We start from the raw sequence: 15,769 nt of genomic DNA, 5'->3' as shown, positions 1-15,769 counted from the left end.
GTCTAAGTTCATGGATGACATGCTCCGTCCTGAGCTCACGGTCTTCCCTGTGCCCCTGATGCCCCAAACCTGCCCATCCATGAGGATGACTCAGCTGCCATCATTTTCATTAACATCCCAACTGCTCAGCAAGAAGCAATGCCCACCCCCACACTGATCCTCCAATATATTCTTTTTTAAAAAAAAATTATTATTTTTGGCTATGTCAGGATTTAGTTGTGGCACTTGGATCTAGTTGCCCTGTGGCATGTGGGATCTTAGTTCCCAGACCAGGGATTGAACCACGGTCCCCTGCATTGGAAGGCAGATTCTTAACCACTGGACCACCCAGGAAATACCCAGAATTTTCATTTTTAAAAACATCTTAAGGGACTTAACAGGTTCCACCCTGCATTCGTCTTATCAAGCTCACGCATGCCACAAATTCTAAGGGGAGGCTTCAAGCTTTTCTGTTCTCCATTGCACTCATCTACTTCTGCTTCACTGATTACACTAAAGCCTTTGACTTTAGCGTAGGAAAAACAAATTGTGGAAAATTCTTAAAGAGATGGGAATACCAAACCACCTTACCTGCCGCCTGAGAAACCTGTATGCAGGTCAAGGACACAATGGACTGGTTCAAAATTGGGAAAGGAGTACGTCAAGGCTGTATATTGTGGCCCTGCTTATTTAACTTATATGCAGAGTACATCAAGCAAAATGTCGGGCTGGTTGAAGCACAAGCTGGAATCAAGATTGCCGGGAGAAATATCAATAACCTCAGATATGCAGATGTCACCACCCTTACAGCAGAAAGCAAAGAGGAACTAAAGAGCCTCTTGATAAAGGTGAAAGAGGTGAGTGAAAAAGCTGGCTTAAAACTCAACATTCAAGGAGCGGGGTTTGCGGAGCGCGGCGCCGCAGCCGGGAGCCGGCGGGCCCGAGAGTGACCGAGTCACGGCGGGCGCCGGCGGAGCCGCGGCGTCGGACCCGCCTCCTGGAGGAGCTCAGCCCCGGCCAGGCCCGGCCCCATTCCCGCCCCGCGCCGCCTCCCCGCCGCCGCCGCCGCCGCCGCCGCGGGAGCGCTCCCCTGCCCACCCTGCCCCCGCGGCCGAGCCCGGGAGTCGAGTGGGAGTCGGCCGGCGCCGGCAGCGCCGGGACCCCACAGGGGACACTGCAGTCGGAGCCCGGGAGGGGCCGCGCCGCCACCGTCTGAACTAGGATGTCCCGACATGAAGGTGTCAGCTGTGATGCATGTTTAAAAGGAAATTTTCGAGGTCGCAGATACAAGTGTTTAATTTGCTACGATTACGATCTTTGTGCATCTTGTTATGAGAGTGGTGCAACAACAACAAGGCATACAACTGACCACCCAATGCAGTGCATATTAACAAGGGTAGATTTTGATTTATACTATGGTGGGGAAGCTTTCTCCGTAGAGCAGCCACAGTCTTTTACTTGTCCCTATTGTGGAAAAATGGGCTATACGGAGACATCTCTTCAAGAACATGTTACTTCTGAACACGCAGAAACATCAACAGAAGTGATTTGTCCAATATGTGCAGCGTTACCTGGAGGCGATCCTAATCATGTCACGGATGACTTTGCAGCTCATCTTACACTTGAACACAGAGCCCCTAGAGATTTAGATGAGTCGAGCGGTGTCCGACATGTACGTAGAATGTTTCACCCTGGCCAGGGGTTAGGAGGTCCTCGTGCGCGCAGATCAAACATGCACTTTACTAGCAGTTCTACTGGTGGACTTTCTTCTTCTCAGAGTTCATATTCTCCAAGCAATAGGGAAGCCATGGATCCTATAGCTGAGCTTTTATCTCAGTTATCGGGAGTGAGACGTTCTGCAGGAGGACAGCTGAACTCCTCTGGCCCTTCCGCTTCTCAGTTGCAACAATTGCAGATGCAGCTGCAGCTCGAACGGCAGCATGCCCAGGCGGCACGGCAACAACTGGAGACCGCACGCAACGCAACCCGGCGCACTAACACAAGCAGTGTTACCACTACAATCACGCAATCCACAGCAACAACCAACACAGCTAACACAGAAAGCAGTCAGCAAACGATCCAGAACTCCCAGTTTCTTTTAACAAGGTTGAATGATCCTAAAATGTCTGAAACAGAGCGCCAGTCCATGGAAAGTGAGCGCGCAGACCGCAGCCTCTTTGTCCAAGAGCTCCTTCTGTCCACTTTAGTGCGCAAAGAGAGCTCGTCCTCAGACGAGGATGAACGGGGGGAAATGGCAGATTTTGGTGCTATGGGCTGTGTAGATATTATGCCTTTAGATGTTGCTTTAGAAAACCTAAATTTAAAAGAGAGTAATAAAGGAAATGAGCCTCCACCACCTCCTCTTTGATGACATCCCAATTCGCAGACAATGTCCTCTGTGCTGTATTTGCCAATGAAAGTGGACAACAACTATCTTGGGTTTGTTTGGTGATTGTAATTTCAGGTCTGTCACTCTTGTTACATTGTGTACATTCAAAAAGGAAGAGAGAAAATATATATGATAATCATTTCCACTTAACTAATTTTTACTTCTAGCAGGTAAATGTAGGTAGCAGTGCAGGGGTGATCTCTGCTTCCTGCACCCTGACATGCAGAAGGCTCTCGTAATACTCCACATTCAAACTGAAGAGGAAAATGGAAATCTCTAATGAAGCTGCTGTGTGTATTTATGAATATTAATGAATAAAAACTGCTTGGATGGTTTACCTTAACTACTGCATGAGGTTTTTTGCAGCGTGCATGAGTTTTAGTGACCTTGTTATTTAAGAAATTTAAATACAAGGAGTAAAACTTAAAACAAACATAAAAGCCCAAAGCTTTCCCAAACATTATTCAATGGTTACGAGGCAAAGAGAGTTCCTTGACAAAGTAGCTTTTGAATAATGTCTGCCTGAATCACCTTTCTTTGTGTGCCTCCTACGCACAAGCCAGCTCTGCAGTGGACCTGGGGTCGTAGCCGGTGTCGCTCCGCCCTGTGTGGCTGTCCCGTCGCCCTGTCAGTCATCTTCCGTGTGGAGCTCAGCCTGTCTAACTCATCCATAGAAGATACACCAGTACAGCTGCTGTGGGAATCTGCTGCAGGCGTCTGTGTGTCCTGAAAACAAGTCTTGTTCTCTTTGTTGAAAAAGTTCTTTTTGTGGTTGTTGAAAATTTTTTTCAGTTGTTAAATATGTTCTATTCAGGTGTAGATGAATTTCATTTATTCACTGTTCAACAAAGTTAACCTGGATTATGTTGTCTTTGTTTTTGAAAATCTCACCTTCTCAATCATATGTTGCGTTATTTATGTATTTGCTTCATAGTTTTGCTGAGACAGATCAGTATCAGGGGAGCTTTGAGGATTTGCCTTCCCAGACTTTGTCAATATATTACAACCAAATTCTTAATGCTAACTTTAGCACCTTTTTATTTATTGGGTTTTTTTTTCAAGCATAAAAAGTAAAGCCTTTTAATTGAATCATGCCACCTATATGCCTATATTATTAATCCTATGTGTTAAAAAAAAAATGTACAGCTTTCTTGGGTTTGTTTTGGGGTTTGAAGGGGCTGGGATATTTTTTATTTTCTGTTCCAGTTTTTGTGCATAGACTTTCACAATAGCTCCAAGGCAGGGACAGTGGGTTTGGGGGTCGGGGGGGCAGTTTTGGAATGTAAATTTAGGACTTTTAAAAAGGTGCGCACAGCTTCTGATAAATTTATAACTAGACTTAACCTAATCATGTCTTGTTCCAGTGCTCTCTCCTCCAAGCCCTTCCTCTGTCTCCCCCTCTCCTCCCATCTGTGTTTCTCTGTTTCTTCAAGAAGCATACAGACTCGAGCACCCTCGGTGTTCTCCTGAGAACTGTGAAGTCCATGCTCATTCAGATGTAACCAAAAAGATGTCACCCACATTTCTTTAAAAACAAAACAAAAACTGTGGCTTCTCCTCCTCTGAAACTTCAGCCTCCAACAATGTCCAGATACCCTAGCTTTGTTTTCTTTAGTCTCTGTGATGGAAAATGTTTTCAAGGAAAATTTTACACAGGCTTCTGGTTACACTAGAAGTCCAGTCCAGTAGGATTTTTTTTTTTTTTTTTCAATCGGTTGTTAAGAGGTTTCCAAAACCAGTTTTCAAGCTGTGGTCTTTTCACACACATCTTCTGCACATACGTCACACATTTCAATAAAGCATTTTCAAGACTGTTGGCCACTTGGATTTCTTTGGTGTTGGTGAACTAGCCTAAACATTATTCAGAGATTATATATCTCTAACCTATTTTTTTTGTTTTTGTTTTTTTTGTTCTTTTCATGCTTGACTTTGAAGGTCCTGATTTTGTATGAATGCATTACTTTGGATGTGAGAAATAGAAATTGTCAATTATGTGCTTTCCCTTTTCTGCACAAATTCTGGGAAAATGTAAGATCCTTCCTTTTTTTAAACATGGTTTGAGGGAACAGCTGTAAGTCCAGTCAGGGCAGTTTAATTTAACTTAGATGATCAATTTGACACTTCAGAAGACCTAAAGGTTCATAAAATTCCATCTCATACAGAATACTGTATATTATTTTTTACCAGATATTTTACAAATACCTCACCTCATCCTGTATGTAATCAATAATAATGTATTAGGGTAGAAAGACACAGATTATCAATATAAAAAATAAATTTAAGCCCTTCAAAAAAAAAAACTCAACATTCAAAAAACTAAGATCCTGGCACCTGGTCTCATCACTTCATTGCAAATAGATGGGTAAATAATGAAAACAGTGACGGACTTAATTTTCTTGGACTCCAAAATCACTGCAGATGGTGACTGCAGCCATGAAATTAAAAGATGCTTGCTCTTTTGAAGAAAAGCTATGACAAACCTAGACAGCATATTAAAAAGCAGAGTCATCACTTTGCCGACAAAGGTCCATCTAGTCAAGGCTATGGTTTTCCCAGTAGTCATGTATGGATGTGAGAGTTGGACCATAAAGAAGGCTGAACACTAAAGAATTGATGCTTTTGAACTGTGGTGTTGGAGAAGAGTTTTGAGAGTCCCTTGAACTGCAAGGAGAGTCAACCAGTCAATCCTAAAGGAAATCAACCCTGAATATTCATTGGAAGGACTGTTACTGAAGCTCCAATACTTTGGCCAGCTGATGTGAAGAGCTGACTGACTCATTGGAAAAGGCCCTGATGCTGGGAAAGACTGAAGGCAGGAGGAGACAACAGAGGATTACATGGTTGGATGGCATCACTGCCTCAATGGACATGAGTTTGAACAAGCTCTGGGAGATGAAGGACATGGAAGCCTGGCGTGCTGCGGTCCATGGGGTGACAAAGAGTCGGACGCGACTGAGTGAGTGAACTGAACAACAATAAGAGACAGAATCTAGAGATACATTAATAGCTTTAAACATCACATTATGAATGTGGGAATTTGTTAACTCATTCACCATGTATTTATTGAGCACCTATTTTACAGACAGCAGAAAGCTGGCTACAAATGAACAAATCAATGTTTGCCATTTCAGAGGAAGAATAAATATGTTGTTGTTGTTCAGTCGTTAAGCCGTGTCCAACTCTTTGCGACCCCATGGACTGCAGCACACCAGGCTTGCCTGTCCATCATCAACTCCCGGAGCCTACTCAAACTCACGTCCATCAAGTCAGTGATGCCATCCAACCATCTCATCCTCTGCTGCTCTCTTCCTCCTGCCTTCAATCTTTCCCAGCATCAGGGTCTTTTCCAATGAGTCAGCTCCTCAAATCAGGTGCCCAAAGGATTGGAGTTTCAGCTTCAGCATCAGTCCTTCCAATGAACATTCAGGGTTGATTTTTTTTAGGGTTGACTGGTTTGATCTCCTTGCAGTCAAAGGGACTCTCAAGAGTCTTCATAAATATGTAGACACCAAGAATTAAACGAAAGTGTAAGACACACGACATGCAACATGCTGGACTCTGTACAGATACTAGTGGTTCTGAGCAGTCAGGTGGGCTGACTTGGGCTTGGAAAAAACGTGACTGTTCCAGTTCCTAAGCCTCAACTCTGTCCCTTTGTCCACTGGACTGCAGAGTCCTGGCTGGAGTTGGACAGGTCAGTCCTGAGTGCTGCCTGGACGAGGCCAGTGTAAGACCAGGAGCAGCAGGAATGGCCTGAGGAGGGGGCATCAGAGCCGCTTAGGGCAGGAGGCTGAACTAAAGATACTGGAACAAACAGATACACGGTGGGTTGGGGGAAAAAAAGAATAAGGTGCCTGCTGATTAAAACTTGTGTTTCTAGGAAGAACTCTGGTGTGTTTCTACGAGGTGCATTACGTGTGAGTGCATGCATGAACGAGAGAAAAACAAGGTTCTGCAGAGCAGGGAAGAAGAACAGTACCCAGAATTTGTTTACTTGTCTATTTTAGGACTGTTACCAGGAGTTCCCTGGCAGTCCAGTGGTTAGGACTCCGCGCTACCACTGCAGAGGGCCTGGGTTCAACCCCTGGTCAGGGAACTAAAATCTCACAAGCTGTGTGGTGTGGCCAAAAAAAAAAAAAAAGACTTTATTATTATTTCTTATTATTTTTTTAATTGAAATAAGAAGTCGGGTAGTGAGGACAGGTATTAGGTGAGAAGAGGTAAACTTGGCTTCAGCATCCAAGAATTAAACATTAGAGTAAAAAGCTAAGAACATGCAAACACAGGGCCCACTTTCACGCTGGACACTGGGGACAAGGTGGGCGTGACACGCAACAGCCATCACAGCCGTGACGACAGTGATGGAGGCGGCACACGGGGCACTCAGGGAGCAATGGGAGATGGAGCAGGTGAGAGGGCTTGGGCGACAAAGACGCATTAGACAGAAGCTCGGTCCTCATGACTCACCGTTTAGTAAGGAAGATGAAGCATGTATGTGCCACACGGAAACCCTATGAGCCATAAATAGAACACCACGGAATTGCTCAGAAGAGAGAATCGCTTTCAGTTTGAACACCAGGGAAATCTTTTGCTGACGGGGGATTACATGGGACGGACCTTCAAAGACGGGGAGGACTCTGCTGTGGGAGCGGGTGGAGGGCATCCCGGCACAGGACCCGAGCAGAAGGGAAGCACCTCAGCCAGGTGGGAGGAGGGGGCAGCGGAAGGTAAGAGCTAGAAAGAGCAGTCCGGAGAGGATCCCACCAAGGGGGTTCCGGCCCTCCTTCCAGCCACTTCTCTTTCTGGGGTTACTTAAGTGATCTAAAATAAGAAGCTATTACTTCTCTAATTAGAACATAATTAGCAAAAATTACTACAAAAGAGATGGAAAGTAGATCAGTAGTTGCCTGGGGCTGGGGGTGGAAATGGGGATTAACTATGAGGGGACGGGAAGGACCTTACAGTGGGGGGGCGGGGGTGAGGAAATGTCCCCAAATTGATTCGAGGTCGCGGCTGCACACTTGGTAAAGCTACTAGAAATCTCTGACTTGTAGAAATGGGATGGGTGAATTTTATGATATACAATACAGCTCATAAAGCTGCTTTTCCTTTTTTAAAGAAGAAACTGTTATGAACATATGCAGAGCTGCAACAAGCAAAGCACCCCACCCGCACTCCCGGCCCCAGCCTCTGCCTGCCCTTTGCATCTACCTGCTCTCATACGCAACCTGAACAACACACAATGACTCAGCGTGAGCATCCAGGAAATGACTGGTCCAGGTCTCCGCCTGAGCCCTGAACCGTGTGCGGAGCCCAGGTGTCCTGTCTGGGACAGGAAGGACCAGCTCCGGGCCTCCCTCGGACAGCCTGTACCAGAGCTGTCCCGCAGTCTCAGGTCCACAGCTGAACAAACCATCCCCATTCCGGCCACGAGAGGTGAAAACCACAGCCAAGGGCTCACCGCACATACGTCGTGCTCAATGGCTCCAGCCTCAATTTACCAGCAACGCAACCGTTATGATCTATGGGAAGAATTAAAACTACCCCTGGGCGACCCAACGCGAATATTTTCCTTAGCACCGAGCAAGCACTGGGCTTTCTCTTATCCTCTGACTTTTCTGACTTAGTTTTAACAAGTAAAACGGCTTTTCTGAAACACCAAGCTCGATCTGAGTACAAATTATGACTCTTAATCGCTGCAAGTACGGATCCAACACCGAGAGCACACAGGCAATCTTTAACAGTCCTCCCCTTCTCTGTCTTCCCTTTTCCTGGGTTCACTTGGATATGTCTTGACAAGAAGAATTGATAAGTGATCAAATGTCTGTAATCTCAGAAGGAGAAGAATGAGTCAGTCATGGAGAGACAGGCAGACAGGCTATCAGAGACCAAGGGCGGCCTCGGTAATGTCACAGCTGATCAGCAGAGACAGATAAGGAGATGGGGGCAGTGGGGGAATACAGCCAGACAGCAGCCATCTTTCCACATGGCTTCTTCCTAATTATTATGTTTTGGTCTCAAAATTCCTCGACCCTAGCTTTGCCACTTTCATACTCTAAAATCCGCTCCCGCCCCAACACTTCCCCTGACACAGGGGCAAGGTCTCAGCTGCTCCTTCAGCTCATCACTGGTCACCAGCAGCTGCTGAGCCAGGCAAAGCTCCGCCCGTGGTCCCAGCCTGACCCCCAGGACCCCGCAAGCATTCCCCTTCCCAACTCGGGCAGCGAGTACACCTACACTGCCCTGGAGATCCGTCCAGAAGCCTGAAGCTAGAAAGTATTCTCACATCTCAGCACACTATTCTCAGAAGCAGCAAAGAGAAGACCCTTGGACTGCAAGGAGATCCAACCAGTCCATCCTAAAGGAGATCAATCTTGAATACCCCCTGGAAGGACTGATGCTGAAGCTGAAACTCCAATACTTTGGCCACCTGATGCAAAGAACTGACTCACTGGAAAAGAACCTGATGCTGGGCAAGACTGAGGGCAGGAGGAGAAAGGGATGACAGAGGATGAGATGGTTGGATGGCATCATCAACTCTATGGCCATGAGTCTGAGCAAGCTCCAGGAGATGGTGAAGGACAGGTAACCCTGGTGTGCTGCAGGTCATGGGGTTGCAAAGAGTCCAAATGACTTAGCAGCTGAACAACAAACAACAAGAAGACTCAGGACAAAAGCTGCTGGGCAGAATCTTCTTGGCTTTTGAGTCTAGAAAAGAATAGGTCTTTTAAGGGCTCTCCTCAAAAACCCTTCATAGTGGCCAACTCTTCACGGACGATCAGTGTTTCCTTAAAAGGTCATATATAAAACATGGCTAAAGTGCCTTACCTGAAATGCAGCTGTGTCACGTAAGCTTATTTTAATATGCCTAATCTATGAAAGCAGAGACTGAAATGACAACACTGGGATCTGCAGGGTTTTGTTTCCTTTTTAACTTGAGCAAATGCTGCTCAATCACAGAGTTCAGTTCAGTTCAGTTCCTCAGTCGTGTCTGATTCTTTGCGACCATACGGATTGCAGCACACCAGGCCTCCCTGTCCATCACCAATTCCCGGGGTTTACTCAAACTCATGTCCATTGAGTTGGTGATGCCATCCAACCATCTCATTCTCTGTCATCCCCTTCTCCTCCTGCCTTCTATCTTTCCCAGTATCAGGGTCTTTTCCAATGAGTCAGTTCTTTGCATCAGGTGGCCAAAGGATTGGAGCTTCAGCTTCAACATCAGTCCTTCCAATGGATATTCAGGACTGACTTCCTTTAGGATGGACTGGTTGGATCTCCTTGCAGTTCAAGGGACTCTCAAGAGTCCTCTCCAACACCACAGTTCAAAAGCATCAATTCTTTGGTGCTCATCTTTCTTTTTAGTCCAATTCTCACATCCATACATGACTACTGGAAATCACAGAGTTAAGGAGGTAAAGTCAAGACTTCAAGAAGGGCAAAAACCTGTTCACACGTGCACACCTCTGTGTGGGAGGGCGGAGAGCTCAAAGACCTCAGATCTCACTGCTTCGAACAAGGGCATTCCTAGCAGAGGCTTTGGCATGAGCCAAGGACATGCACGGAGGAAACAGGCTGCACCCGCCTGGAGCTGCGAAGTCTTCTCCAGGAGCTGGAGCCTGAGACCCGGGGCAGGGAGAGAGGGAGAGAGAGAGTGTGTGTGTGTGTGTGCATGCATGTGTGTCCGCTGCAGGGTGTGTTACAGTAGTAGGAAAGGCTTTACACCTGTGCAGTCCATTACAAAAGACACTAGCTACACAGGCCCATCCAAAGTGAAGTGGCTTAAAACTGAATCAAGTTAGAAACTGAGTTCCTCAGCTGTGCTAGCATGTTTCAGGTGCACAAGAGCCACGGGTGGTGAGTGGCTTCTGATACTGGATAGAGCAGATGCAGACCATGTCCATCGACACACGGTTCTGGTGGACAGCAGTGCTTTACATGAGCAACCTCAAGAATACGTTAAGCAGCTCTGAGGTGTAACTAATGTCTCAGTACAATAATCTGCCCACATTAGTGTGGGCATTATGATGGGTACACGCACCCAGAAAACCACTGCCCAAATCCAGACAGTGAATGCACCCGTCACCCCGGGGCCTTTCTGCAGTCCCTACCTCCCAGCTGCTCATTCCTCCATCTCCGTCTCCAGGCAACAGCTGATCCGCTTCTGTCTTCACAGAGTAACCTGCATTTTCCAGGGCTTCACATTCGTGAAATCCTACACCGTGCACTGCTTTCTGCCGGCTTTTTTCATCCTTGCTTTGAGAGCCATCAGTGTTGTTGCATCAGTGGCTCCCTCCCATTCCTGTGAAACAGTTTTCCATCACCTGGCTTATCCACAAGTTTCTGAGTTCTTCCCAATCTGGGAGCTGCTACAGATCTTACAAAGGGCCTCCTTCCCCGGTAGCTCAGACGGTAACAAATCCGCCTGTGATGCAGGACATCTGGGTTCCATTCCTGGGTTGGAAGGCCGAACACCTGCTCCCCCTGGAGGTGCCCACCCTCCACGATGTGCCGTCTATGTCGGGGTTCCCTATTTCCAGTCCATAGAGCAGTTCCTCAGAGACACACAGGAAAACCTGACAAAGGAAAACCACCTAGCCCACTTTCATTTTTGGAGATTTCTCCCCAGGGGCTGGTGAAAACACTGCCGAAGGCCCACCACGCATGCACACACGTGCACACACCACACAGTGTCTTGCGTGCTCTCTCACGTGGGGCCCTCATGAACACACGCACCCAGGCCTGGTTCTTGGCAGCAGAGTCACTCTGATGGTTTGTTTAATTAAAAAGGGAGATGGGGAGCCCACGCAGTTCCTGAGTGTTTAACGCAAACTGAAAGATCAAAACCAGGCAGCTGCCAAAAACACTGGCAACTTTCACACAAGAAAGAGGGGAGACAGCTGACCCGGTTTCTGCCTTTAGCGCTGCGTCTCTGGCAGTCACTCCGCTTTGATCTTTCAGGTTTTAAGTGCAGAGAAAACAGCGACCCTCTTCCACTGGGGAGCAGATGATGAAACGACCCACCACAGCCCACCTACAGCCATGTGGTCAACTCTGAGAGGCGCGGGGGCCGGCACAGAAAAGCCCAGGACTCATCAATCCACAGTGTCTTCTAAGACCCACGTGACGTTAAAACTGCTGAGTTAAGCCATCACCAAAAACGAAAGCACCTTTTCCAACGCATCAGCTCTGAGAACTTGAGGGTGGACACACAGCCGAGTGTACACTCTGGTATCCCGGCCTCAGTCTCCCCGGGGGAAGATGGGAAGTGGTCCACTGGGCTGTCCTTAGCACAGCTGGTTCCGACACCAAGCTCAGTGTCACCAGGACTGATAAATGCGAATGGAGGGTGAACTCTGGGAGACGGTGCCCAGCAGAGAGTGTTCTAGCAGCTATTCAGGTGCTGTCACTGGGTGAAGCTCGAGAACCACAATTCAGCAGGTGTATGTGGGGCCTGTGTCTTTTAACTAGTTGCAGATGCTGCTGCTGCTGGTCCACGGACCATACTTTGAGAATTTCGGCTCTCAGGTGATGCTTCTCAGACTAGAATGGGCTGATTTGTGCCCTGGGAAAATGGAGTTCGGCAGGCCTAGCAGACAAGGGCCTGGGGGTTGGGGGTGGGGTCCTGAGTTTCTAAGTAGTTCCAGTTGACTCCACTTGAGTGCAAGGCTAGGGCTCTCTGAGGGCAAGACGAGGCTCTGGGGATGGCAAATGAAACAAATGATGTCCAAGAGCTTTGTAAACCAGAATTTACAAGTACTGATGTAGCTTGTCAAATTTTAGGTTTAAAGGAGGGCTTCCCTGGTAGCTCCAGGGGTAAAAAATCTGCCTGCAATGCAGGAGACAGGGGTTTGATCCCTGGGTCAGGAAGATCCCCTGGAGAAAGAAATGGCAACCTGCTCCAGTATGTTTGGCCTGGAAAATCCCATGGTCAGAGGAGCCTGGCAGTCTACAGTCTAAGGGGTCACAAAGGGTTGGACACACTGAGCGACGAACAGTTTCACTTTTAAGGTAAGGGATGTGTTCATGAACTTGGTGAAGGGCCTGGACGTGGACGGACCCTGGGATAGCCCCTAGAACCCCCGCCCGCCTCTACCAAGGACCCAAGCACCTGAGGCTGTGAGAGTCACCTCGACACCTTCTGAGGTCGCACCGCAGGCCTCCGCGGCATTCGTACAGGGCTGGGCCGGCCCACACAGCATCCTAATCAAAGTAGCCCTGATGGGAGCAGTGAGTGCTTCCTGCCCAGGGAACTGGGTGCCCTCAACAGGCACTCGCTCACTCTTCTCAGCTGAGCTCTCCTCCTGGGCCCGCCCCTCCAGGGCTTTTCCCACCCTCTCTGACCTTGAGGAGTCAGTGTACCATAAGAGTTACAATGAAGTGGCCCTGCCTTTCTGAAAAAAAAAAAAAAAAAAAGAATCGAAGTACAACGCGTACACAGTAGTGTCTGTGCTGCAACCAAACACAGGCTCTGACAGTAAGAGGCCCTACTGCTTTTGTTGTTTTGGTCCGACTAAGGACATGCTCTCATTTGGGTCAGGAATCTGTAAGTATAGGAAACAGCTTGCAGTGCTGAAGTCTTGTGGTGTTCTTGTTCAGTCATTCAGTTGTGTCCAACTCTACAATACCACGGACTGCAGCACGCCAGGCTTCCCTGTCCTTCCCCATCTCCCAGAGTCTGCTCAAACTCATGTCCATTGAGTCGGTGATGCCATCCAACCATCTCATCCTCTCTTGCCCTTTTCTTCTGTCTTCAATCTTTCCCATCAACCAGGGTCTTTTCCAACAAGTCAGCTCTTCGCATCAGGTGGCCAAAGCATTGAAGCTTCAGCTTCAGCATCAGTTTCCTTCCAGTGAATATTCAGGGCTGATTTCCTTCAGGATTGGCTGGTTTGATCTCCTTGCTGTCCAAGGCACTCTCAAGGGTCTTCTTCAGTGAAGAGAATTTCCAAGCATGTATCAGGCCAGACAAAAATCATTCACAGCAGAGGTTTCCAGGTGTCCAACATGACTGTCAGTAGGTCCATCCAGAACTCTGTTCCCCTAGGAAAGCCCCAGCCTTCAAGCCCTCCCATTCAGACATCACAGACTCCTACTCTGTGTACAACCTAAGCAGCTGGTCATGGCGTTCTCCAGCTCACAGTGCTGGGGAAGCAGGCACTAAGAGAGGTGGAGACCAGCAATTAGCGCGGCAAACAGTGTCAGGATATTAAAAAAAAAAAAAACAGACCTTGAAATGGAAATCTGACAGTCTGACACCAGTCTAAGGGCAGTTACTCCTACACAGCAGGTACCAGGCACTGGGGGGGTTTCTCTAGAGTTCAGCACAGCTCCTTAATTTATGCCCTAGACAACTGTACAACATTACTTTGCCAACAAAGGTCTGTCTAGTCAAAGCTATGGTTTTTCCAGTAGTCATGTATGGATGTGAGAGGTGGACTGTAAAGAAAGCTGAGCACCGAAGAATTGATGCTTTTGAACTGTGGTGTTGGAGAAGACTCTTGAGAGTCCCTTGGACTGCAAGGAGATCAAACCAGTCTATTCTAAAGGGGATCAGTCCTGAATATTCATTGGAAGGACTGATGCTGAAGCTGAAACTCCAATCCTTTGGCCACCTGATATGAAGAACTGACTCACTGGAAAAGACCCTGACGCTGGGAGAGATTGAAGGCGGGAAGAGAAGGGGACAACAGAGGATGAGATGGTTGGATGGCATCACTGACTCAATGGACATGAGTTTGAGTAAATTACAGAGTTGGGGATGTGGACAGGGAGTGCTGCAGTCCATGGGGTCACAAAGAGTCGGACATGACTGAGCGACTGAACTGAACTGAGACAACAGTAAACCTTCCTCCTCTAAAGATGAAATTACGATCAATGCCTCCGCTGAATAAATACTGTAGGGCATTTGAAAACAAACGGAAAACAGACATAGAAAGCAAACTTACGGTTATCAGAGGAGACAGCAGGGACAGGGGCACATTTGGAGTTTGGAATTAACACACACACACTACAGATAAAACACAGGAACAACAGGCTGTACAGGGAACTATAGTCAGAGTCTTATAATAACCTACAAAGGAGAAGAATCTGAAAAAGAATATACCTGTATAACTGGATCACTCTGCTACACACTGAAACTAACACAACGCCGTAAATTAACTCTATTGCAATTTTTAAAAATGCTTTAAGAAGAGAAAGAATGTAAGACATTTTCAGTAGACACGAAAACAGGAGAAAGTTTACGGGATCATTGAGGCTGAGGGCCTCTGCTTAAGTGAGCTCCACATTGAGCAAAACGCGATGAGCTTTGTTATCGTGGAGAATCAGCATCTACTGCCTCAGGCCTCCATGTTGGGCCTTGCCTGCATCACAGGGACAAAGCCACACTCTTCCCAACAACCTTACTAGCTCTTTGCTCTGTTGCTATTTACGTCTTCTAATTCCAATCGTGTATTAAAAAAAAAATTTTTTTTTAACTTCCGTGCACGTTGGTCAGTGGGACTTTAGGTTCCTCTTTCCATGTGAGTGAAGTGAAATTCCTCAACCCCTGGGCCGCTGTCAGCTCTCACCCTGGAGCTCCTTCCTGGGCCATGCTATCACCTGGGGCAGGTTTATGATCTGAGGGTATGTGTTTCATGAGCCTTTCTCTGAAAACAGAGCTGGACACGACATACCTGCAACTGAACTTTCAGGAAATCTGTTCTTTCACGCAGCCCCTCACTAAAAGGCCACTTATTTTAAAAATTATTTTTAATTGGAGGAACACTGCTTTACAATATCGTGTTGGCTTTTGCTCAGTCAACCATGTCCGACTCTCTGCAACCTTATGGACTGTAGCCTGCCAGGCCCCTCAGTCCATGAGATTCTCCTGGAAAGAGGACTGGAGTGAGTGAGCTTCCGTGCCCTCCTCCAGGGGATCTTCCCAACCCAGGGATCAAACCCAGGTCTCCGCATTGCAGGCGGATTCTTTACCACTGAGCCACCAGGGAAGCCCTGGCTTCTGCCAAACACCAGCATGAAATCAGTCATTCGTATACCTATGCACCCTCCCTCTTGAACCTCCCTCCCACCTCCTAGCCCAGCCCACCCCCTGGCTTGTCACTGAGCACTGGACTTGAGCCACCTGCGCCATACAGCAAATTTCCAGCAGCTCTCTAATTTTACACATGGTAATGTATATGTTTCAATGCTACTCTCTCAATTCATCCCACCCTCTCCTTCCACCCTCTGGTGCTCGCAAGCCTCTTCTCTGTCTGCGTTTCCACCTCTGCCCTGCAAACAGGCTCGTCAGTACCCTCTTTCTAGATTCCATATATATGCATTAATAAACAGTATTTGTCTTTCTCTTTCTGACTGACTTCACTGTGTAGAATAGGCCCTAGGTTCATCCATCCGATT

The 15,769-nt window shown here is 47.4% G+C and overlaps 2 protein-coding genes across 2 annotated transcripts in view; one reads left to right on the top strand and one right to left on the bottom strand.

The window, feature by feature from the left end:
* The window catches only part of ASAP2 (ArfGAP with SH3 domain, ankyrin repeat and PH domain 2), a 160,717-nt gene that overhangs the window by 75,030 nt on the left and 69,918 nt on the right, over positions 1-15,769 (bottom strand).
* Positions 1,099-2,711, top strand: LOC138989864 (E3 ubiquitin-protein ligase KCMF1). The gene has a single exon (XM_070379080.1). The coding sequence runs from the start codon at positions 1,202-1,204 to the stop codon at positions 2,345-2,347; it is 1,146 nt and encodes a 381-aa protein (XP_070235181.1). The 5' UTR covers positions 1,099-1,201; the 3' UTR covers positions 2,348-2,711.

This window comes from Bos mutus, chromosome 11 (assembly GCF_027580195.1).
Source record: "Bos mutus isolate GX-2022 chromosome 11, NWIPB_WYAK_1.1, whole genome shotgun sequence".
Lineage (NCBI taxonomy): Eukaryota > Metazoa > Chordata > Mammalia > Artiodactyla > Bovidae > Bos > Bos mutus.
The sequence above is the reverse complement of the archived record's forward strand: the minus strand, read 5'-3'. Positions and strand labels throughout refer to the sequence as shown.

Bases quoted from the DNA above. Each gene is read 5' to 3' on its own strand.
- LOC138989864 (XM_070379080.1), top strand. From the start codon at position 1,202: ATGTCCCGACATGAAGGTGTCAGCTGTGATGCATGTTTAAAAGGAAAT.